We start from the raw sequence: 18,611 nt of genomic DNA, 5'->3' as shown, positions 1-18,611 counted from the left end.
AAAAAAAAAAAAAACCAACAACTCTCTCTCTGCCTGCCTCTCCATCTACTTGTGATTTCTCTCTGCCAAATAAATAAATAAAATCTTAAAAAAAAGGGGGGGGGCGCCTTGGTGGCTCAGTGGGTTAAGCCACTGCCTTCAGCTCAGGTCATGATCTCAGGGTCCTGGGATCGAGTCCCGCATCGGGCTCTCTGCTCAGTGGGGAGCCTGCTTCCCTCTCTCTCTGACTGCCTCTCCATCTACTTGTGATTTCTCTCTGTCAAATAAATAAATAAAATCTTAAAAAAAAAAAAAAAAAGGCTGGAAATTTTGTTTGGGAGAGGGGAAACTTAAACAAGTCGTTCAGAGGGAAAGAAGAGAAGGGGAAAAGATTGACCTCATGGGACATACAAGTTCTGGACTAAGAGGTAGTTAAGTTCCTGTGGTGACCTGCTGGCCCACCTCACAGGACTGTTTCGAGCATCCAGTGGGGTACTAGATAGGAATGTGCAGGTTATAGGTTGTGAGTTGCTGGACAAATGCAAACTATATTCTGCTCAATGTGTTGTAGGCTCCTGGAAGAGCAAGACTATATACTTTTTTTTTCCCATTCTTAGGCTTCCATAAAGATTTTCTACAAAACACTAGCCATAAAATTGGCTTTCTGTAAATAGTTATGTGTTGATTGAATGAATACATTAGGACAAGAGAGAATCTGCACCCTCTAGGTGCAAAGAACGGGAACTGACTTACCCATAGCCTTCCTCTTGCCCTCTCAAACTTCTAAGGAAGCATGTTTGTTTTGGGTGTTTTTTTGTTTGTTCGTTTTTTTAGAAAGAAAACTTTTTTTAAAGATTTTATTTATTTATTTGACAGACAGAGATCACAAGTGGTAGAGAGGCATGCAGAGAGAGAGAGGAGGAGGTAGCAGGCTCCCTGCCAACCAGAGAGCCCAATGAGAGATTCAATCCCAGGACCGCAAGACCATGATCTGAGCCAAAGGCAGAGGCTTAACCCACTGAGCCATCCAGGCACCCAGGAAGCATGTTTTAACTGTCAGGAAAACAAGATACAGGAGTGGCATTTTCAGGAAGGTTGGAGCACCTTCCCCAGACAACTTTGAGAAGAGAAGAAACCACTATTTGTCCAGGATGGCTTAGAAATCCACCTCCCTGAGCCCAGGGAGTGAAGACAGTGAATGATGGAAACAAAGCTATGAAGAGGCAGGAATAGTGAGTGAGCAGGGGTCTGTAATCCTACCATCTGTAGATGGAGCTTTTAGACAGAGTGTCAAACAGAAAAGAAAACAGTGAGCCACCTTGGGACCCAGCTCCTGTTCTTTCCTTCACCTTGATCCCCTCTAGGTGCAAAGAGCAGGAGCCAACTTATCCTGGACTCTCCTCTCACCCTCTGAAGCTTCTAAAGAGATGTCACACATACCAGGATCTAGGAAAAGGCTGCTCGGGGGCATGGTGTACTGATTTAGTGTTCATAACTAAAATCCCCTAGAGAGACTCCTTTACATCTTACCCTGCATATTTAGGCTGGAAATCCTGAAAGGAAGTGGAAAATTGAGTAGGTCACTGAAGGCAGGGCTTGGTCTTTTTGTACTAATTTCAGTGCATTGTTGGGACTCAAAGTGATGCTTTGGATGCATTAAATGTATCCAGATTCAGTGCAGATTTTTGCCATTAGACTCCAATCTGGTCTCCCAAATTTTGTCTCCTGAACTTCCTGTCTCCTGAACCACATCCCCTGGAGTTCTGGAAAGTGCCTGGTACTTGCCGAGAACTTTGCTCCCTCCTCTTATCTCCCGTCATCATCCATTGAGCACTTGAAGAAGTAGGCACAGCTGGCTTTCCCTGCGGATGTATCTTGCTACAGTTTTAAGGACCTTTGATTCCACACAGCAAGGTCACAGAAAATTATCAATTAATTCAGTACAACAATAAGGGCAAATCATTATTCCCATAAGAAGCTTCCTTTAATGAAACAGAGACAGTGATTACTCCGTCATTCCTTCCATTTGCTTGAGGTTGAATCAGCTTGCATTCTTCTGTATCCTCGGTGTACTTTTGACACATTCTTGTGAAGTAGAAGACCTTATCTTTTCCATACTCCCCCCCTCTTACCACAGAATCCCCTATGTAGGTGCACATGAAGGGACCCTCATTTGAATCACAGCTAACTGATCAACTGTGGACTGTGATCCAGCTTGTCGCAAACCTAAACCTTAAAATCATTCCAGTGGCCTCATGTTGCCAAGCAGTTCCCAACTAGCTCAATCTGCCACTGAGTGGAAATTTCAGCTCCACAGAGAGGAATCACCAACTGATAGCAAACTGGGTACCTCTGAAGACCCCAGGAAACATGCTGGGAGCATGGATGGTTCATGGGCTTGGTCAGACCCATCAAGACAACAACACCTGGACAGTCTATCTTAAGTACATTTTTCCTGAGAAGCTTTATCAGACCAGAATATTAGAAACTCAGAGTTGGAAAGAGCCCCTGAGTTCATCTATCCCAACCCTAGGTCTGATACAGGAATCTTCTTTACATCTCTTGTTCCTTGCAAAGTCATTCAGTATCATCAACATCAAGGTGGGTGGTATCTCCCAGGTAGATTTGGGGGAAAGTGCAAATAGTTAGGCTGCACATTCAGTAGGCCTTAAGGTTAGCGTTGGGGTAGTTATGGTGATTCTAATGGGTCTCCAGGTTTGGAACCCACTGGTAGGGAATTCAGCCTGGAGCTGTATGTTCTGCTCCGTGTGTGCTAATGGGCATATCCTCTCCTCCACTCTCAATTTTTCCATATCTCAGTGGAAAGAATTATTCTGAGATTCTGTGCTCTCCTTTGCTGTCACCAAGTGGGTAGTGCTTCTTCTCCCTGCCCTGTACCCATTCCCGTCAGAAGTAAGCCTACTGTCCTAGACTGTCCTCTGCCTTCAGATCCAGTAGGTATTTGGGGCTTCTTCTCGGAAGGAAGTCTGGAAGTGGATTAAGCTGGCACATCAATTCTCTTTCCTAAAAACATAAGCTGAAGCCACCAGGGAGGTCCCCCTCCAATCACCACAGGAACAACGTACCACGTACCACAGGAACAGTAACCACGTACTTCCCGAGACACCTGCTTTGCCTTCCCACTGCGCTCGGGCAGGTGCTAGGAAGTGCCATTCTCTGTCCATCCTACAAGGCCCCCTCAAGTCCCGCTTCCCTCAAAGCCCTTTTTTGACCACAGTGTCCACCCTTTGTGCTCTCATCCTCTTCTGAATGTCATTAATATTTTCATTTTTAAAAGATTTTATTTATACATTTGAGAGAGAAGAAGCAGCGGGGAGAGGCAGAGGGAGAGGGAGAAGCAGACTTCCTGCTAAGAAGGGACGGCCCCGATAAAGGACTCGATCCCAGGACCCTGAGATCATGACCTGAGCCAAAGGCAGACGTTCAACAGACTGAGCCACCCAGGCGCCCTACTGTTAGCATGTCTTACATATCTAGGAATTTAGTTCTTTTCACACAATGCTTTGTACTAAACAAGGTTTTCTTCTGCTCAGTTATAGTAAAGGCCTTCAAGGATGTTTGTTCTGCAAACATTCCTGGAACTCCTTCCTCCTTTCTCTTTTGCACAGGGAAGTTTCTTGATACCCACTGATTGTTTCACAGTACTTCCCATCCCTACATTTGCGACCAGAAAAGGAAATGTGGAGTTCACCACTGGCAAATGTTCCTGAATGATTTGTATTTCAATTCTGAATGCTAAGATATGGTACTATATTTATGGGTCATTCTATGATCATTATTAAAGAAGACTGTCTTGTAAGTCCTAGATAATCTACCTAACCTGGGAAGGCAGCACCCCATATCTTAGAGGCACTACCTGGGCAAAGGCCTGTGTTTGCTAGAGAAACACTGGACACTACGATGCCTTGGTGCTACTTGCACTCTCTTACTGAGTTCCTGGGTCCAAGCCCTTTTGCCCTAACATCTTGTATGGGTTTATACATCTAGCCAAGTCATTAGGCGGTCTGGGGCTGGACTGTCCAAATTCAAATCCAATGTCAGTCCACATATTGGCTGTACATCTTGGGGGCACAGTACTTAAACCATGGGCATCCGTTTCCTCATCTGTGTAAAGGAGGTAGCAGCATCTCCTCAAAGGGTTATTATGATGATGACATGAGTTACTACAAGGAAAGCACTTAGTAAGCTCTCAGTAAGTGTTAAGTTGTCATTGTGATTATTACTGGAGAAGCAACCTAGGGAACCAGGAGATTCTGTCCTAGCTCTCCCACTTAACTGCTTTGTGACTTTGGACATATGAATCCACGATTGCCATTTCTTCGTATATAAAATCAAAATATTGGTAATGTCTAGTGGGACTGTCTCACAGGGTTGCAGTGAGATTCAGATGAGCTGGTAGATGTAAAAATTAGCATTTTAAAATGTTTTATAAGCCATTAAAAACATGCACAAATATAGAATAACAAACGGCACCTCTTGTCTGCACCCGTATGATTGTACATTCCATTGTGCTTTGTGCAATGGTTACTTATGGTTTCTGCCTCCTCTGTTAGCTCATGACCTCACTGAAGCAGAGATCACCTAGCTCTCTCTTCTGGCAACCGTGACGTCTAGCCTGATGCCTGCATGCACTCAGTGAGCGGAAAATTAGAAGAGAAGTAGTATCCTCGTGTATGTATTTTCCTGGCATGCGTTGCAATAGTTGCTCCCCATTGGACTATAGGCACGGCACTCCCCCCGCCCCATCAAGTGTAGCTTCCCAGAGTGCACACCTGTAAGCAGGGTCTGCAAGGAAGTGTCCAGCCCCAGGAGCCAGCCACCCAGGAGACACTAACTGTGAGACACCCTGGCCTGCTGCTCTGCCCCTGGGACCTTCCCAGGTTCTCAGCCACCAGCCTTCCCATTTCCATGAAGTCTCTGAATTACTCTACATACAGTTAAAGAGACCATAATACCAGTTTAGTTGCCCTTACACAGTCCGAACTAGGAAAACTGAGAACTCAAACCTCAGAATTTCATAGAGCAGCAGTGACCTCAAGGTTTGGTTTCCTTTCTTCCTATTTTGAAATCTTCCCAAGGTGACAACTTGGGCTTTTGGACTCTGTTTGCAGTTCCTGTATCTTCATGAAGAAGGATCTCAGAGGGTGCTCTCTGCCTGATGGTGTCCTGTATTATTTCTGTACCTTCAAGACACCCACCTGGTGCTGTGCACAGAGAAAGCACCGGATACACAGTTGCTGATCAGAATTAAAAGGATGGAGAAAACCAAAATGAGTAGACTCAATGAGAGATTAATTGCACAGGAGTCTGTCGACTGCAGGACTGAAGCTGGGTTTTTTGTTTTTTTTTCCAGAACTGCTGGCTCCCTTCACATTTCCTGGTGGAAGTGGGACAGGTCAACAGACAACCCAGAATCGTAGATAACTTTTGCCCACACATCATTCACTTTTTGGAGCGCTGGCATGAAATTGAGGGGTGTGTGTGTGTCTGTGTGTGTGTGTGCGTGCGTATAACGACGTGCCTTCCGTGAACCTTGGAGGGCTCTGCGTTCTCTTCCAACGGGCTGGTTACAACACAGAGGATGTGGACAGTACAGTTTTTCCTGTTTGATGTCACACGGCTACCCTTTAAAAGTCCGAGGGAAAAAAGGAGGGAATCCAGCTAGGATCCGCAGGCCAGATACCCACAAAGAAGAGGAGGAAAAGGCCTGGCAGACACAGGCAGTGTCAGGTTTCAAACTCCAGCCAGCCATTCAGAGCAATGTCAGTGACCCGTCTTGGGCTCCTGGTCTCTGTCCTGTGCTGGGTAGTCAGAGCCTATCCCAACGCCTCCCCGCTGCTCGGCTCCAGCTGGGGTGGCCTGACCCACCTGTACACGGCCACTGCCAGGAACAGCTACCACCTGCAGATCCACAAGGATGGCCATGTGGATGGCACACCCCACCAGACCATCTACAGTGAGTAGGGGCAATAGGGGCTTTTTTCCAGCCGGGAAGGATGGAGAGCTCCTCCATCCACCCACCTCCAAGGGATCTGGGGAGGCCTGGGGCTAGACCAGAGTGCTACTCCAGCCTCCTAGCTTCTTGCCTGGAATCCAATTGTGTGTGTGTGTGTGTGTGTGTGTACGCACGCGTGCACGCGCACACATGTGTGCTTAGCCCCGGGGAGAAGATTCTTAATTAGCATTTACTTGTTTCTTCCAACACGATTAATTTGTCTTAACTATAATCCCTCTTCCCACAATAGCAGCCACTCTCACTTTGTCCTATCCAAAGAGTCCAAAAATGTACAGAAAGAAAGGCAAGGAAGCTGAGAGGGGGAAAAACCAGATAGGTCATTGACACTGAGTTTGGCTCATAAACTTTGGACAGGGCTAACAATGGAGGTTACAGAGAAGATTCCTGTATCAGACCTAGGATTGGGATAGATGAATTCAGGGGCTCTTTCCAGCTCTGAGTTTCCAATATTCTGGTCTGATAAAACTTCTCAGGAAAGATGTGCTAAAGACAGACTGTCCAGGTGTGTTGTCTTGATGGGTCTGACCAAGCCCATGAACCGTCCATGCATCCATGCTCCCAGCATGTTTCCTGGGGGCTTCAGAGGTACCCAGTTTGCTATCGGTTGGTGATTCCTCTCTGTGGAGCTGAAATTTCCACTCAGTGGCAGATTGAGCTAGTTGGGAACTGCTTGGCAACATGAGGCCACCGAATGATTTTAAGGTTTAGGTTTGTGACAAGCTGGATCACAGTCCACAGCTGATCAGTTAGCTGCGATTCAAATGAGGGTGCCTTCGTGAGCCCCTACATAGGGGATTCTGTGGTAAGAGGGGGATAAGTATGGAAAAAGACAAGGTCTTCTACTTCAGAACAATGGGTCAAAGTTACGCCGAGGGTACAGAAGAATGCAAGCTGATTCAATCTAGAGCAAATGGAAGGAATGACAGAGTAATCACAGTCTCTGTTTCATTAAAGGAAACTTCTTATGGGAATAATGATTTGCCCTTATTGTTGTACTGAATTAATTGATAATTTTCTGTGACCTTGCTGTGTGGAATCAAAGGTCCTTAAAACTGTAGCAAGATACATCCGCAGGGAGAGCCAGCCGTGCCTACCTCTTCAAGTGCTCAGTGGATGATGACAGGAGATGAGAGGAGGGAGCGAAGTTCTTGGCAAGTACCAGGCACTTTCCAGAACTCCAGGGGATGCAGTAGGGTTCGGGAGACAACATTTGGGAAACCAGGTTGGAGTTGAATGGCAAAAATCTGCACTAAATATGGATACACTTGGTGCATACAAAGTGTTGCTCATTTTATTCAAGAGATATTTAACAAAAGCTTTTACTGAAAGAAACCCTCAAAGACCCGTCCTTGAGCATGATGGAGAGAGTGCGAGACGGCTCTGGTGAGCTGTGTGTGGAACAGTGTGAGTGCTCTGCCTTCAGCCAGCAGCCTGAGCTGGAGAACTCTTTCCTCAAATATCTACTGGCATCTGGCTCAGAGGAGGCACTCATTCCAGTCGGGAGTGAATTAAAGTGATTGAGAAGAAGCAAAATGAAGGGAAATTATTTCAGACCTTTTTTTTTTTTTGGTTAGGAATGATTTTATTTTGTCAGATGTAGACAATAGCCAAGCATTATGTCTCTAGAAATCAACACAAACCAGCAGAGGGCAACTCGGGTTGGGGGGTCTTGCTGGGGGGAAGGAGACTTACTCGTCCTACTTTACATAAACCTTAATACTATTCAAATCAGTCATTGTGTCATTACCCAAATAAATGTATATACAAAGGTCAAAAGTTAGCTAAAACGGAAAAAGGAAACACTGAGGCGTGCAGATAAGTAGCACAAGTCATTCACAGACTGGTGGAGGATATGCTTACACTGATGGAGGGTGTGTGGTGTTTTATTCCTCTTAATTAATTATACTTTGCTGGTGAAATATGGTTCATTTGATCATTGTGCTTTAGGCAATTCTTGATTAATAGCTGAGTGCCCAACCCATCTTTGGGTTGTCAGTCGTTGTGAAATTACCTGCCTGTAAGATTCTATAACCTCCTTTGGGGCTCACAGCACTGAAGTCAGAGAGCCTCTCTGATATCTGTGTCTCTGATCCTGCTATGAAGAAGGCCACCCGCCCACTCCCCACCATCCCCGTTTCATTGAAAACAGCAGAAGAGATGCCTATTACCTGTGGTTAATACCATGTCCAAGATCCTGATATTTTTCCTTCTTCCATTTTCCCCGCTGGTGCTCTCTCTACTTGAAGCTGAATTATCCTGGGGCTCTTTAATCTTGCAAAATAGTATCTTTCTTTCCAGGAGCTCGAAGCACTTTACATCCACCATCATCATTTACCAGCATGAGAATAGAACAGAGCCAATCATTGTCTATTTTTTTTTTGGTAAATTCTTTTTTTTTTTTTAAGATTTTATTTATTTATTGGACAGACAGAGATCACAAGTAGTCAGAGAGGCAGGCAGAGAGAGAGGGGGAAGCAGGCTCCCTGCTGAGCAGAGAGCCCTATGTGGGGCTCCATCCCAGGACCCTGGGATCATGACCTGAGTCGAAGGCAGAGGCTTTAACCCACTGAGCCACCCAGGCTCCCCTACTATTTTTTTTTTAAAGATTTATTATTTATTTGATAGAGAGAGAGCATAAGGGGAGGAGCAGAAGAAGAGGGAAAGGGAGAAAATCCTCAAGCAGAGTCCCTGCTGGGCACAAATCCCAGGATCCTGAGATCATGACCTGAACCCAAATCAAGAGCTGGACTGTCAACCAACTGAGCCACCCAGGTGCTCCAATAATTTCCCACTTCTAGAGCAGAGTGGAGGCAAGTGGCAATAATAAAATTACTAACATTTTAGAAAGTGTTTTTATTGTGGAGAAAAATATTATCTCGTTACACCCTCAAGATGACCAAACGAGGTCAATAATCCCACTACCTCTGAAAAACAAAGGTTAAGGAACTACACTGGCTAAGGTCACCTAGAGGACACCTTGACCCCAACCCCATGCTTCTTTTGGGATCACAGGCCAGTCCATTAGGCCCACCTGGCTGCAACAGGTTGTCGTGCCTTCTTTCTGCCAGATTCTGCCCTAGAACCTCCGCGGCCTGTGGAAACATGCCTTCCGCACAGGCGAAGGGAAGGCCACCTGTCTCTTTCCTTTTCTGCACTTTCTCATTGGTTCCTATTGGTTTGACCCAAGACTGTGCATCATCTGTAGCAGCTGCTCAAGTTTCCCCTCCAGGCTGTTTGCTACTGGGACCGCCCCCAGAGCCCAGGAGATCACGTGGCTCGCACAGGGCCCACGCTGACCCTGAGCACCAGGCCCGCGTGGCTGCTGAAGTCTGGGCTTGCCGTAAATGGCAGGCCAGCGCGTGCTACCTAATGCCTTCCATTTGCTCCGTGCTCCCTGAAAAAAGTCACTTTTCCAACCACCATTGCGTTCATTTCTGATCAGAACCCTGTAAAGTCGGCAGGCCAGTTACTATCACCTTCTTTACGCAGCTGAAGAACCCGAGGCTGGAACAATGACTTGTCCAAGGCTACTGAGTTAGAAAGTGGCATAACTGGGACCAGAATCCATGTGGCCTGGTTCCTGGCTCAGTGCCCCTTCCCTGACCCTCTCAGGGGCAGTGTGACTTGGGATTCTCACGGGTTGCGCCACGGATCTTGGCACTAGGTTTTGTCTCCTCAGGCTGGGGATGGTTTCTGTGGGAGGTGATCTCTGGGTTGTAGGAAGATGATGTTAGAGTGGCTGTCCTGACTTTAAATCCTGTTCTTGTTCCCTCTGCACATAAATGGGGATGCTGCTGCCACCCATGTTAATACTAGTAAGACTAACCAGATCACAGTTGTTTGGAGAATTTAAAATCTGTAAAGTACCTAAGTGCAACCACTCAAAACCAGTGACTATGTGTAATTTTTTCCCAGTTAGGCTGAAAATTCATCAGAACAGAAACTTACTTTTACACATTTCTTTGTTTCTCTCAGAGTTTGTCCTAGGATTAGCCATATATTTGAGACCCGTAGGCAGACCTCATCATGGGGCAATTTAAATAACCTCTGCACCTCCTATACTCCACCCCACTTCCAGAAGCCTCCCTCAAGGCTGACCCGTAGCCAAACATGGGAACAAATTAATGTTTCTCCTTGGTCTTCTTGCTTTCTTGTCTTTCTGGGCTTGCTCCCGCCCTCATTCCCTCTGTCCCAAATCATTCCAATTTTAGTCCAAACGAAGCTCTATCCTCAGCTGGTGTCTAAGTATTGTCTGCTACTCTCCTCAGAGTTGAGCCTACTCAGGGAAAGGGGGGAGACCCAGGTGTAAGTCATCCCACTTCCTGAGCACAGATCCCGGGCATTTTCAACCTCTCCATACTACATTTCTAAAATGGAAGTTCAAACAGCTGCCGGGGGGGGGGGGGGGGGGGTTGTGAGGCTAAAGGAGATGCATATGGAAATTCTGTGGTAAGTAAATGCAAGTGACTTTAAAGACTTAAATGATTTTTAGCAGAAAATGTCAGGTAATTAAGCAGCCTTTGGGGTGGAACTCTTGCTGAATGATAGTCTTGCCACAAAACAGCTTTAGAGTTTAACTGGTCCTTGGTACAACGCATTGCAATTGTTACAATTACGTGAGGGCAGGCAGTTACTGATTATTTAAAGTGTGGGCAGTCTGTGTGGGGTTTAGGCCCTTGTTGGAGACTGTTTGTTGAGTGGGGACACTGAAAGACCATGAGGGACTGCCCTGGAGTGGACACCGCCAAGCAAGAAGAGGACAGAGAGTAGCAGTAAAGATCCAAGAAGAAATACTGTGCATCTGTAGTATCTAATAGACACAGAGAAATAAGCCCTCTCCTCCCAGGGAGCTCACTCTAGGGGAGGCCCTAGATAACCTGAACTTGGTCAAGGTCAGGTGAGTGACATACACTCTGTAATGCAGGTGAGGGCATTCATTCTGAATAGGGAGATTAGGAAACTCTTCATAGCAAGTGCCATCTGAGCCTGGCCTGGAAGGATGAGAGACTTCAATAAGCAGAGAAGGGAGGGGGAGATCAATTCTCTCGCAGTTCTGGGTTCATAACGGGTGGTGGGTGAGGGATCACGGACTACCGTGCAGATCCCTCAGTGAACGTCAGGCTTTATTTACAAGCCGGATCCTCGAAGGACATCTCGGTGTCGATTTAAAAATCCCAAAAGCCCAGAAGGCTTGTGAGAGCGTGATGACGGCCGCAGACATGAAGAGGCATTAGCCGGGCAATGGGGGAAGTAGAGACAGAACAGGGGAGAGGGAAACATGTGTCCGGCACGGAGGAGAGAATGCTGGGAGTTCAGAGTGCTCCGTACAGACATGAGGTGGAAGTAGGGGCACATGGGGGGTGGGGGGGGGGTGGGAGTTTGCAAGGGGGGAATCAGAAGAAATGAAGCTGAACAAGTAAGGACAAGGGAGAGTGAAGTGAAATCAGCACTCTGAGAATCCACCCAGGAAGGTTTCAGGCAGGTGCATTTTCAGGAAGGGCACTAGGAATGGGACACGCAGCCAGGTTTTGACCTCGATGATTTTCTCCGTAGGCGCCCTGATGATCAGATCAGAGGATGCCGGCTTTGTGGTGATCACAGGTGTGATGAGCAGGCGGTACCTGTGTATGGACTTCCGAGGCAACATCTTTGGATCCGTGAGTTTCTTTTTTGGGCTGGCCACCATTTAAAGATAATCCGTTTCTTCCCCAGAACATAAAATCTTAGAAAGATTCCACTGGCAGTGCTTGGTGATGTTTTTACGGAGTGATTTAATCGATCTAAGTAGTAGATGTTCAGGTTTATGCAGCTGGGGCTTGAACCCCAGCTAGTCTGGTTCTGGAGTTCTGGTTCTCTTAGCCTCGAGTCTGATCGCCTACGGGCACCCATCCATGCATCTACACAGCACCTTATACGTGGGTCCTCTAGTGAGAAGCCATGCGTGTCTTCCCGATTCTTTTACTACACCTTCTTGACCTCAGGCTGGTTCCCTCACTTTTCTCCACATCAGTTTCCTCACCTGGAAGAAGTAAATTGGGATCTCCCTCCAGTTAAAGATCTGTCATGGGGACACCTGGGTGGCTCAGTCAGTTGGGGACGTGCCTTTGGCTCAGATCATGATCCCAGAGTCCTGGGATCGAGTCCCTCATCTGGTTCCTTGTTCAGCAAGGAGTCTGCTTCTCCCTCTCCCTCTGCCTGCCACCACACTCCTGCTGTGCTCATTCCCTCTCTCTCTGTCAAATAAACAAATAAAATCGTTAAAAAAATAGGAAAAAAATGAAGACTTCTCATGAATGATCTCTGCCTTAACTGTGGTCGCTGGTCATTTAGATTGGTAAGCATAGGATTTCCCAAATCACAGGTTGCAGGCATAGTCCAAAGGATTTTGAGGTCATACAGTAGGAGGACTGCTCATCTCAGGAACCTCTTCCCACCAGTCAGACCCACTAGAAATACCATGACAGCAATGATTTCCTGCTTGGCTTGTTGCCATGTCCCAGCACCCACTACAGTATCTGGCCACAAGTAGACAACTCTTTGTGGAACAATATAGGCATTCAGTTAAAATCTCTCTGGACCACACTTAGGCATATAGATAGTCCTCCTCTGTAAAAACACTCCGTGGAGTTTGAGGATTAATGGAAACAACATGCGCAGGGTCCTAGAAGGCTTTCGGTAAAACCCAGTACTAGTTAGTGGCAGAGTGAGGGTTCAAACCTAGTCATCTGTTGCCAGAGTTCCCAGCCCCAAATCCCAAAGGACATCATCTCAGTGTGAGTACCCTCTGTTATGTCTGACCCTACAAATCCTATACCCCCTCCTTTCTCCAGGCAAGGAGACAGACCCAAGCCAACTTCCAGCCAAAGGCAGAGGCGGGAGGGCCCGGGTCGTACTGAAGCTGGCGGTTCCTCCACAAGCTGGATAAAGGGCTGCCTGCGGTGGCCAGCCCACAACCAAGCCAGCGAGTGCAGGGCGGGAGGGCCCGCGCTCGGGAGCTGTGGGCTCGGGAGCTGTGGGGGACGCTGCCGCAGCTCCCTGCAGTTCCCAGCCGTGCTGCCTGCTTGGGAACTGGAAAGCTGGAAAGCGCAGGCCAGATCTCCCCCGCAGAAGGGAGCGAGGGGTTAAGGACGGCCCCTGATGGAGCCCGGGAGGGAGGGCTAAGCCAGGCCCAGCACCCCCACCCCGGAGGGGCTGGTGCGGTCCGGGGGCGGAGCACGAGGCCGGGGGTCCGCGGGGCGCTCACCCCACCGCCTTCCCTTTCAGCACCTCTTCAGCCCCGAGAGCTGCAGGTTCCGACAGCGGACACTGGAAAACGGCTACGACGTGTACCACTCCCCGCAGCACCGCTTCCTCGTCAGCCTGGGCCAAGCCAAGAGGGCCTTCCTGCCGGGCACCAACCCGCCGCCCTACTCCCAGTTCCTGTCCCGGAGGAATGAGATCCCCCTCATCCACTTCAACACCCCCAGGCCGCGGCGGCACACGCGCAGCGCCGAGGACATGGAGCACGACCCGTTGAACGTGCTGAAGCCCCGGCCCCGCATGACCCCGGCCCCGGCCTCCTGCTCCCAGGAGCTCCCGAGCGCCGAGGACAACAGTGTGGTGGCCAGCGACCCGTTAGGGGTGCTCAGAGGCAACCGGGTGAACGTGCACGCGGGGGGGATGGGCGTGGACAGGTGCCGCCCCCTCCCCAAGTTCATCTAGGGAAACCAGAAAGGAATCCTTTCCCAGCCGCCTTTCAGAAAACCAAACTGTCTTCAGAGGGACCCGCGCCCTCCGCAGTGCAGGGAAAGGGAAGGTGGGGGTGGAGCGGGCAGTTAGCGCCAGGAGGTCCCCCGAGAATGTACCTTTAAGGCCTGAGTCATGGCAGTTTCACCGCCTTCCCCACCCCGCCTATGCCACTGTCCGAACTCTGAAGCCCAGAAAGATAAAACTAGAAGTTTCGTCTTCCTGAAGGAGAGAGGGATTCCCACCCCACCACCACCCATCCCCCCAACACCCCGGGCAGTTCCTCTTCCCTATGCCTCTCCTTTCCATCAGTCCAGCATTAAAACCCAAACACAGGCTTAGTGAGCTCACCACCTCGAAGGTGAAGGAAGAGCCAACGCCAGCAGCATCTCCAACTGCTCCTGACGTTTGTGGCACCAGCCCCAACCCTGTTGGCATTGAGTCTGCAACCTTGACTAGGCCATTAACAGCTGACCTGGGCAAACTGGTAAAATCCTAACCTCAAGGCTTTTCTCTTCCTTGAGCATCTCTGGAGAAGAGCTGTCAGAAAGATGGGTAGTAGGCTCGTCAAAAGGGAACTAGAACGCTGGGATGACCGAGGCATCAAGAAATCAAGCTAGAAAATTCAACCTCCTTGTGGAGCGGCCCCCCTTGCCAGGCTCTCTCCCCTTCTATGGAGCCAGAGCGGAAGGGACGAGAAGGACCCTGCCTGCTCCCAAGCAGACCGTGATATAACCCTGTCTATGGGCCCTGTCTTGGGCTTTAGTGAATTTGGCCAGGGGAAGAGCTTTGGCATTGGCTCATGAAAATCTCCCCTGCTAGGAAATGGAATTTTTTTTTTTTTTGAAATAAATTTTTAAATGGAAATAAATTCAAATTCCCCTCTGAGGCATTTATGAAGCCTACTTCCCAGCTGAGTAGTATTGCATTCAGGATTAACTACCAAACTGACACAGGGAGGGAGTCTCGCAATGACAATGGGATTGCTCTTGGGTTCCGTTTTCTGTGGAAGTGAAGTGGCATCAAGGACTCAGGGGAAAAGAAGTCCAATAATCAGGGGATCAAAATGTAGGAGTTACCCAAAGACAACACTGTCAGTTCTTCTCTATGCTCTGCTTATCGCTCTCCAGCGCTGGCTCCAGAGGTAAACCCTCCTGGGCTGACATGTTCCAGTCTTGGCCACTTGCAAATTCTGGGGGCATTACATGAAGACAGTTTTTGGTCCCGTGAAAACCAAACCTCACTTACCCAACAGCTGAGGCACCAGCCAGGTGGGCCTGATGCTCAGCCTCCCTCTACCTAGCCTTACCACCTGACTCAGAGTCTTCCTATGGAGGGGAAGAGGGGGTCCCATGTTCCTACCTCTGTTAGATGGCCACCCACAGAGCAGAATGCTATCTAGCAACAGCTTCTTCGCATCACCTTGCTTTTTCCCACTGCCATCATGCACCCAGCCTGAGAAACAAATCTGTTCTTTTTACTTCTGAAATATTGGACAACTGTTTTCATTTGATGGTTTTAAACTGAACTTTAAGGACTGGTTCCTATTCTGAAACACTAAAACTGTGTATGCTCCCATATAGCAGTGCATGGCAAATATTTTCTCCATAGTTTTCATTTCCTGTTAGAGATATTACACTGTCTATAAGCTTTTGGAAGCTCCCCCATACTGATAACTAGACATAAAATCCCGGAAAAGACTTTGGCAGAAAACTGGTCATAGTCTTATACACGCAATACCATTTATTAGGGGTTCTTCCTTTGGCAGAGCCGGGGTAGTCCCCACAATTTCCTACGTTCCTTAGCATGTGGCAATATTTATTTATTTATTTGGAAAATTTGCTTATCGCTCAATATTTATAGATATTTATAAAAGTGTAACCCCACCTTTTATCTTTCTTCTGTTTGAAAGAAAAATAAAATTTATCTCAGCTTCTGTTAGCTTTTTCCTTTCTGTATTACTCAGTGAAATCATGTCAGAATATGATAACGAAAGGGATTATGGGAGGGCAGCATTGTGAAAATCCAGAGACCACAATACTGAATTCAAATAGAGTGTCAGAATTTTAAAAGTCAGTCTTTGCCATTCATAAATGGACTCAGCAATTTTGATTGACAGCATTACTGAAAGCAAGGAAAATTTTTTATCAACACTGAATTTCTGATCACTCGAGTTCAGAAGTGTTTTAAGGAGAGAATTTTGTATTTGGCAAATACCCACAGAGTTAACCACGTCAATGTCCCAGTGAATCATTTGCGATGTACTGGACACAGACAGTGTTACTGCCCTATGAGACCTTGTAGCAGGACACCAAGATAATGAATCCACTTCTCTTTCTGAAGCTGGTGCCCCTAGAATTCGTTCTTTAATCTCTACCTGACAACTCCCCAAACACAGGAAGCAAAGATGCCCAGGAGGCCTTTACATCACAATTATATACAAATACACATTTGTATTCAAATTTACATCAGCTCAAGCCTACAGTTAGTTTTCACCGGCTAGCCTTTTTCCGTAACAAATGGAAAAGAATTTAGTGCAATGTTTGCTATTTTAACCTGCCTTGGAATGATCTTCTGACAACCCCAGACTGTCTTCTGACTGCATCCAAGAGTCTGAATACCAAGTCCTCTGCACCACAGAGAAGGGGGAGGGACAGGAATCAGGACAAATACAGGACTAAAGATCAAATGCCTTATTTCTTTAATCACATAAAACGTTAAGACTTTCCAAAGGCAGATTATTGTTTTAAAATTTCTCCTGTTTTTGTTTTTTAACATCGCCTCTGCTTATAAAGTTCATCCCTCCACAGTATTTCTGAAATAAAAGGCAGAAGGGATAAGTGATTCTGTTTTATTTCTGGCCCAAATAAACCATTGTGCCAAAGTAACCATTTTGGAATAAATAGGTCTTCCTTCCATTACAGAAGGAGAATTAAACACTGTAGAGAAAGATGTCCTATAAACATTGCCCCTCCACAGACCTGGAAGAGTTCTTTTCTCTGTCCATGAAAGTTCTCCCTGAAGAGAGGAAAATTTATAACTTTTTAACACAACACAGTTAGTGGGTGAGAGTGGGAGAAGGTAAGTGAAGAAAAATGTGTACATCCCACTTTTATGATACATTGTGCAATCTGGCTGCTAGAAGCTTCAGAGATCTAACCATAGGCAGGACACCCAGTATTTAAAGCCTAACCTTTATCTTGTCTGTACAATTATAAATCCTGGTGGGATAAAGATAGCATTACAGCCCTTACACATATTTGTATAAATACTTACTGTTTGTGCATAACTTGCACACATCCTAACTAACCTACTGCCTAACTTCCGGCCATAAGACAGAACCGGTACCAGATGTGCCATCTGCCCAAACAGCTAGAAAACAAAATAGATGAGGCAATTGTTTCCAGACTATCAACTTTGGGAGAAAAACAGTAAGTCACCATGATCACCTCTCTTGTCCTCACAACACGGAGGAGACGGAGCCCAGAAAGGGGCAGCAACTGCCCTGCTCTGAGAAAGCAGCTGGCTTCATGGGGGCAGGGGCGCTGGCAGGAGAGCTGCGCAGAGGGGAGCCGTCACAGTCTGCGCCTTCACTGCAGGCCTCTGGCCAAGGGCTGGGTTGCACCTGCACAGGGCAAAATTCAGCAAGACCCTACAAAGACCTTCTGCTACAGAACTGGGAGATGAGCAGGGAGTGACACCAGAGGCCATAAAAATGCTGAGAACTATCAGAGGTCCAACGAGGCCAGGGTGAAGGGGCTCACTGAGCACACTGACATTTAACTGAGACATTGAAAGGCCACTTCTTTAGAATGGGCCCCTAAGAGGACACACCCCAAAAGCTAAATTTGAAACTGAAACAGACCTGCTGTAACAGGGAATCACACCATGCCTGACAAGGCCACAATGCTCTGCCGCTGCTTTAACGGTCTTTCAGAACAAACTCAATGCCATTTAAAGGAAGATGACATAAACCAGACTCCATACATAGTATCACCCACATCCTGTGAGAAAAAGGGGAAAATGGCCCCAAGTAAAGAGAAAATGCAATCCCTAGAAACCAACCCAGATGTTGTAATTAGCAGGCAAGAACTTTAAAGCAGCTATTATAAATACATGTGAGGTTTTAAAGGAAAGTATGACAGCAAAGAATAAACAGATCAGGAATCTCAGGAAATGTTTTAAAAATCCATACTTGAAAAAGAACAATAACTGGAAAGAAAAAAATTATTAAACAACCTTTAAAGTAGATTGGAAAGGAAAGAATAAATAGTGGGACGGCTGGGTGGCTCAGTCTGTTAAGTGTCTCCCCTGGGATCAAGCCCCATGTCAGGCTCCCTGCTTGTCAGGGAGCTGGCTTCTCCCTCTTCCTCTGATGCTTCCCCTGCTTGTACTATCTCTCTCTTAAATAAATAAAATATTTTAAAAAGGAAATCAGTAAGGATAGAAATATCTGAGAAACACTTTATTTATTTATTTATTTATTTGACAGACAGAGATCACAGGTAGGCAGAGAAGCAGGCAGAGAGAGAGGAAGGGAAGCAGGCTCCCCATTGAGCAGAGAGTCTGATGTGGGACTCGATCCCAGGACCCTGAGATCATGACCTGAGCCGAAGGCAGAGGCCCAACCCACTGAGCCACCCAGGTGCCCCTGAGAAACACTATTAATGAACTTCGCAGAACTTACATTTTTAGGACACGAAACCCAAAAACTATAGAAAAATACGCTTTTCAGGTCCAGGTACATATTAAATGTCCATCAAGATGGATCCTATATGGTGCCAATAAATAGTCTCAACTCAAAAATTCAAAATCTTACAGAAAAAAAATCAGTGATCGAATAAATAAATAAATAAATGAGGGAGAAGAG

At 46.9% G+C, this 18,611-nt stretch overlaps 1 protein-coding gene across 1 annotated transcript; it reads left to right on the top strand.

Moving 5' to 3' along the window:
* The first annotated feature begins 5,680 nt into the window (after nucleotides 1–5,680).
* FGF23 (fibroblast growth factor 23) lies at nucleotides 5,681–15,677 on the top strand. Its single transcript, XM_059184551.1, has 3 exons — nucleotides 5,681–5,956; nucleotides 11,570–11,673; nucleotides 13,280–15,677. The coding sequence occupies exons 1-3, from the start codon at nucleotides 5,761–5,763 to the stop codon at nucleotides 13,715–13,717; spliced, it is 738 nt and encodes a 245-aa protein (XP_059040534.1). The 5' UTR covers nucleotides 5,681–5,760; the 3' UTR covers nucleotides 13,718–15,677.
* The last annotated feature ends 2,934 nt before the right edge of the window (nucleotides 15,678–18,611 follow it).

The sequence above is a fragment of the Mustela lutreola genome, chromosome 8 (genome assembly GCF_030435805.1).
Source record: "Mustela lutreola isolate mMusLut2 chromosome 8, mMusLut2.pri, whole genome shotgun sequence".
Lineage (NCBI taxonomy): Eukaryota > Metazoa > Chordata > Mammalia > Carnivora > Mustelidae > Mustela > Mustela lutreola.
This window is presented reverse-complemented; position numbering and strand designations above follow the sequence as displayed.

What these genes read in the sequence shown, in the direction of transcription:
- FGF23 (XM_059184551.1), top strand. Translation starts at nt 5,761, where the DNA reads ATGTCAGTGACCCGTCTTGGGCTCCTGGTCTCTGTCCTGTGCTGGGTA. An exon ending in ACCCCACCAGACCATCTACA is followed by an intron (nt 5,957 to 11,569) that starts GTGAGTAGGGGC and finishes TTTTCTCCGTAG; the next exon opens with GCGCCCTGATGATCAGATCA. An exon ending in GAGGCAACATCTTTGGATCC is followed by an intron (nt 11,674 to 13,279) that starts GTGAGTTTCTTT and finishes CTTCCCTTTCAG; the next exon opens with CACCTCTTCAGCCCCGAGAG.